At 32.4% G+C, this 6,402-nt stretch overlaps 1 protein-coding gene across 1 annotated transcript in view; it reads right to left on the reverse strand.

The window, feature by feature from the left end:
* Positions 1-6,402, reverse strand: part of LOC106475394 (probable Bax inhibitor 1) — a 37,492-nt gene that overhangs the window by 16,785 nt on the left and 14,305 nt on the right. Inside the window, exon 3 of the mRNA XM_013936079.2 lies at positions 3,861-3,981. Within this exon, the coding sequence (XP_013791533.1) occupies positions 3,861-3,981 (121 nt within the window). The remainder of the gene's footprint in view (positions 1-3,860; positions 3,982-6,402) is intronic.

Below are 6,402 nucleotides of genomic sequence, written 5' to 3' on the forward strand. Positions count from 1 at the left end.
GTTAGCGAGTTAGAGAATATACAAAGTACATTCTGTGTTGTTAGCGAGTTAGAGAATATACAAAGTACATTCTGTGTTGTTAGCGAGTTAGAGAATATACAAAGTACATTCTGTGTTGTTGTTATTGAGTTAGAGAATATACAAAGTACATTCTGTGTTGTTGTTAGCGAGTTAGAGAATATACAAAGTACATTCTGTGTTGTTGTTAGCGAGTTAGAGAATATACAAAGTACATTCTGTGTTGTTGTTATTGAGTTAGAGAATATACAAAGTACATTCTGTGTTGTTGTTATTGAGTTAGAGAATATACAAAGTACATTCTGTGTTGTTGTTAGTGAGTTAGAGAATATACAAAGTACATTCTGTGTTGTTGTTAGTGAGTTAGAGAATATACAAAGTACATTCTGTGTTGTTAGTGAGTTAGAGAATATACAAAGTAGATTCTGTGTTGTTGTTAGTGAGTTAGAGAATATACAAAGTACATTCTGTGTTGTTGTTAGCGAGTTAGAGAATATAAAAAGTATATATATGTGTTGTTGTTGTTAGCGAGTTAGAGAATATAAAAAGTATATCTGTGTTGTTGTCAGCAAGTTAGAGAATATAAAAAGTATATCTGTGTTGTTGTTAGCGAGTTAGAGAATATAAAAAGTATATCTGTGTTGTTGTTAGCGAGTTAGAGAATATAAAAAGTATATCTGTGTTGTTATAAAGGGGGTCAGAGAATATACAAAGTATATCTGTGTTGCTAGTGAGTTAGAGAATATACAAATCACCTGATTTGGTTATCATACATACCATTGTTGATCTAGTGGGTACAAAAAGTATAAAAAAGATTTAGCCATTGTTAGTATATTAAATAATACAGAAAATCTGGGTCATGTGAGTAACACTTTCAGTAATTTGAGTAAATTATAAAACACGCATATTCATGCATATGTTACATAAAATCAGGGTTTTTTGTGAGACAGTATGCACTGCAAAATGGAAAGGTAACAAAACTTGAGAGAGTAATGTAAATGAATTTCCCCTTTAAACAAATCTTTTGTTCACAAGAAGACCAAAGAGACACCGAACAAGAAGTGTTACAAATGACAAAGTTTAAAGGAATGTGAAAACATTTGTTTGTTTGATCACGTATGTGTGATCATTGTGCAGTATGAGGTGTGAAGCATCAGGTAGGATTAACTTGCTATTAACAGTGAACATCAATGGTCACCTGGTTTTAACATGTACAAGATGTGGCTGCTATCAGTCGATGTATGGTAGTGGCCTCACTTTGATTGACAGGTTTCAATTGAGCAGCGGCAGGAAAGAGCTGGCCTGGGTGGGCATAATTCTGAGTTCAAAGAGACTCCTTGGGACTATGAAACAGGTGGCCACAAGCTGAACTGACTGGTATGTAGGTCTGGACTGTACATTCATTCAAGTAAAGTAAGTCACAAAGTGTACAAAGATGACTCACTTCATTAATCACACAGCACCTTCTCAGCCAAGATAAAAATATGCTAGCGAGTCTCAAGAACAAGTCGTTTTGGTCTGACATGCTCAGTTGAGGAGGTGATGCCAATTTCAGAGGATGAGCATTTCTCTTCTACTGTAATTTGATTTTATTGTGACCAGGAATGTATATCATTTTTTTTTGTATCTTGAGAAGAACATCCCACTGTAAAAATGAAACGAGTTACAAGTTTCTTTTCACCTTCTGTGAATAAGAAAGCTAGAATATGTGAGGAAGTGACCCAAGAACAGGAATTAATGGTGTCAGTCAGTTTCTTTTCCTGGTCCATTCAGTGTCAATAAGCTATCTGACAATGACCGGCCTAGCTGCTGGACTGCCAATCAAAAAAATTATTTTTGTAGGAAGTACAAATGACTAAATATTAGAACCAAGAAACTTAGCTGTACACCTTGCCATAAAATTGGAACTTTTGGAGTGGAAATGAAGGCAGGAGTGAAAGTTTCTAAAGAATGGGCCAACAATGAAATAACTTATTTTGGTGAAAGTCGACAGCAGTAGCTTCTGTCTCTGCGGAAAAAACTTTTCGATCACAGGGAAACTGCGGGACATAAAGCTGTGGTAAAATTGTTGGCTGAAGCTAAGAAAGAGACCATTGAAAATGTGTGTTTCAAAACATTATTTCATGAAAAAGTGATTATTACAATAATTTTTCACACACCATATAAGGTTGCAAAAGAAAACCAATCATTTCATAATTTTGAACCTGAAACAAATTTACAAGAACTAAATGGAATTGACATGGGTGATAGCCTTCACTCAATGAATTTATGTATTAACATCTTGAATCACATGAAAAAAATACTAATTAACATAGTTACTAAATCAAAAAGTAGACTTTCATTTATATTTGATGAGTCAACTTTTCGAGTAAAAAATCTACCTTAATAGTGTACGTTCAAATCTGTATCCCAGATAATGGAATTAACTTGGCGGTAATTTATTTTTGGACTTGATCGAACTTGAAAATGTTGCTGTAAAAGGAATTTTTGATTTTTTACTTGATTATCTTCAGGCTTATGGAATGAATGAAGACTACCTGAAAAGTTATTTACTGTGTGTGGCATGTGATGATGCAGCCGTGATGTTGGGGAGTAAAAGTGGGGCTAAGAAACTGATGAAAGACAAATTTCCTTCTGTAATTGTGTGGCATTGTGCTAATCACAGATTAGAACTGTCAGTTGGTGATACAGTAAAATCAGTCTCAGGGATCAACAGTCTTATATCGCGTTGCCTAAAAACAGCAGAGAACTTGCTGGAGATTCAACTTTTAAAAATTGGCCAAATTTTAAGTACTCGATGAGTGACATCTAGTTTTTGTCAGCTCAGCGTTTGGGAAAACTATGAAGCATTAGTGTAACATTTCAAAGAAGCGAAGCATGATTCAGCAAGACATAAACAAGAACAATGTGTATATGAGAAATTACAGCAAAAAATTACAAGCACAGAATTTCTTTTGAACCTAGGATTGATGTGTGATGCTTTTCAAGAATTATCTGAATTGAGTTTGGACTTACAAGAGTCCGATATAGACTTGTACAGGGCAGATCAAAAGATAAAAGCTCTTGTATAAACGTTTGAAGAAAGACGAATGATTCCAGGCCCACATTATAAATATGCCTCCGAAGCCGCAAAAAAGCTTCACTTCCAGGGAGTTTCACATCACAACAAAGATTGCAAAAAGGATCCTTCGATTAATCCAGAAGCTTTCTACCGAACCTTGAAAAATACGATCGAAAATAGGTTGGTTGATAGTGAAGATTGCGATATAGCACAGTGTGCATGCATGCTTGATAAAAAACAATGGCCTGAAAACGTTCACATTCATTTAACATTCAGTGAGATGGAGGTCAGAAAATTATCAATAAGACTTCAGCTAAATGAAAGAGATATGAATCGTGGATTTCGCTAGTATATGATTGAAACGACGGGTCTGTAAAAATTGCAGCATTTGAAACATGCTCCGAGTACTATTCCCATTTCTTCCAGTGAATGTGAACGAGATTTTTTGCAGATGAATTTGATTGTAACCCCAACTAGAGCTTCATTGATGACACTTTTGTTTATCAAACTTGTTGGGCCACCCTTTCCACGCTTTGTCCAAAAATAATATGTAGAGTCATGGTTGCTCCGAAAATGTCACTCGGCAGTAGACCCCAAAAGCAAGGAATGAAGTTGGGATATTGAGTCAGATGAGAATGTGATGAAAATTTGGAATATTCTATAAAAAGGTAATTCAGTATGTCTTTATCTCTTAATTTCTTTTATATATATATATGAGTAGTGGTACCTTTCTTTTGTTACAAAAAAGCACTGCATAAAATCATGTGAAAACAAAACTCACCTGTAGCAAAAGCAAATCCTACCAGATAGCACAAACGTTTTGATGCATTTTTACCATCATGAGGAGTGAACATTAGAAGAATCAAAAAAGCAAGACCAGCAAGTGCACTGAGAAGTCCTCCCTGACAATGAAAAATATATTTAATTAGATAGTGCTAATTATTAAATTTATTGATTCTTTTAAATAAAAAATGTTATGCATCATCAAACTAGTATATAAAAATTAAAAAGAAACCATAAAGCAGAAATTGTATCACACATTACTTAATATTTTCTTGAAGTTCTAAATCACACAGTTTACCTTTCAAAATTCAACAGAAGACATATCAGGATAGACCATTAAAAAAAGTATTTATTTATTTAAGAGCATACCAACAAAACATGATAGCTTGCGCAGTCACAGAGAAGTTGTTTTAATGAAGTTTTTATTATAAGTATTAATCTTTTTTGCAGTTAACTTTCAAGATTAAACCCAACTGATTAAATAACACAGAAGTCTTCTAAACTTAGAGAAAAAGAAAAATTTCCTTACATTCTACAATGATTTTTCTTTATTACAGTTCTGTCCACATCATGTTTCATTAGGACAAATTAGACTCATAATGATTATTTTCTTTACATTCTTCATATGCACTACTCATTTTTATTTTGTTGTTCTAAAGCTTCTAATTTACATTAATACAGATTAAAGTGAAATAACTAAAAATGTCATTAAACAAAACAATGTAGCATGTTCTCAGTATATTTAGGCCATTTTTGCAATTGCAGTTTTGGTACAACAAAGAACAAAACTGTACTGCAAAATGTTTGAAAAATCCTCATTTGTGAAATATCAGAGTGAGTTTATTAGCTATGTTCATGAAATATTGTAATTTTGAATAAAATCTAATGTTGTTAACCAAATTAAGGTACAGTTCTTTAATATCAGTGAGAGGTTTTTTTCAGAGTAAGTTCTGGTGAATAACTTTGTTTGGTAATGTCCAGAAAACCTTGACTAGGTAGAAGGATGTAATCATTATATTTACAAGCACAATACAACCAATGTACAAAGATCTACTATATTATTTCTACTGAGGTTTTTAATATATGAAATGCAAGTTTAAATAAATATGAATCTGCAAGTGATGGGCTGAAGTTACCTCCCACAGGTATCTCTTGAATTGTTTGGAATATATGTTGACCAAACTGTATGAATGTGTTGTCAAGTAAAAGATTTATAAGCCTGTAAGAATTTGTTTATTGTCAAACAATGGTACTTTTTGTGAGTAACATTAGCAGGGGAGCATTTTTTTATGATTAACACAAAGCATTAATATACAAGAATTGTTAAACAACCTTGATTGTTTACAATAAATATTAAAAACACTGTAATACCAAAAAGCATCTGTTTCCTTAAATTCCATCATCAGCATTAATATCTCAAAAAAAAAAAAAGAAAGAAAATAAGAAGTTAGTTCATAATATTCAAACTACAAAAAAACAACATTAACACTGAGCAAGTTTCCATATTCAATGGGAAGTTTAAAAAGAACAGATTTCAATTGTTACAGTATAATGGAATGTACGATAAAATGTGCAACATACACGTTTAATAAATAATATTAGGAGAAACTATTATAGAGAATGGTTTAAATATAAGTATAAACACTATCTTTAAAATAATAATAAATATCAAATAAAAACACTGAGAATCCAGGGAGAAATTTGATGTTATTATTTAGTGTTGGGTGATAATTAAAATGGAGAGGCTTTCTTTAATAAAGAGTTTGTAATCTGTGGTTCTGGAGTCGAGAATTTTAAAGTTTTCTAGAAGTATGGGGTGGTTTGTTATTCTCATTGTACAACCAGATACAAGACTCGGTTGGATTACTTAGCTAACATCTGCTTCAAGTTACATGATACATCCTGTTACAAGAGATAACCAAAAGATACAGACACCATAATTTACAAAGGAAATCACTTTATAGCTGTTAAAAGATTAGTCCTGGTCACATTCCTCTCATTATAGGCAAGATTTATATCGGAATTCGAAAGTTGAGCTCTTCAGTGTATTGACACCCTAAATATGAGAATGTCACAGCTTCCCCTGTGTTATAGAGATTGATGTGTTTAGTATTTTTCACAGCCAACATATGGGCTTTATTGTTGTCACTTGTACACTGAGTTTTAAACTCTTTGCAAAATATCAGAATAAACTTTTTATATATCAGTTACACTGTTTTAAATATAAAGCAACAACAAAAGAAGGTGGGTCTTACCACAAAGTAAAGATAGTAAGAAGGAGAAATATAAAATTTTTACGTGGTACTAGTAGTATGTAGAAATCACACAAGGTTATCATTCTAAATACTGAATCATATTTTTATTATGAACAAATATAAAATTATGCTAAATTATTGAACTTAAAACTGATAATTTAAGTGCAAAAGAATATAAAAAGCACACTCTTTCAGTTCAAAGTGCTACGCCTAATTCACATAAAAACCATGTACTTGCCACTCGATAGATCTTAACCCTAATATTCGTGGATCAACTTCTTTTCT

The sequence above is a fragment of the Limulus polyphemus genome, unplaced genomic scaffold (assembly GCF_000517525.1).
Source record: "Limulus polyphemus unplaced genomic scaffold, Limulus_polyphemus-2.1.2 Scaffold146, whole genome shotgun sequence".
Taxonomy (NCBI): Eukaryota; Metazoa; Arthropoda; class Merostomata; order Xiphosura; family Limulidae; genus Limulus; species Limulus polyphemus.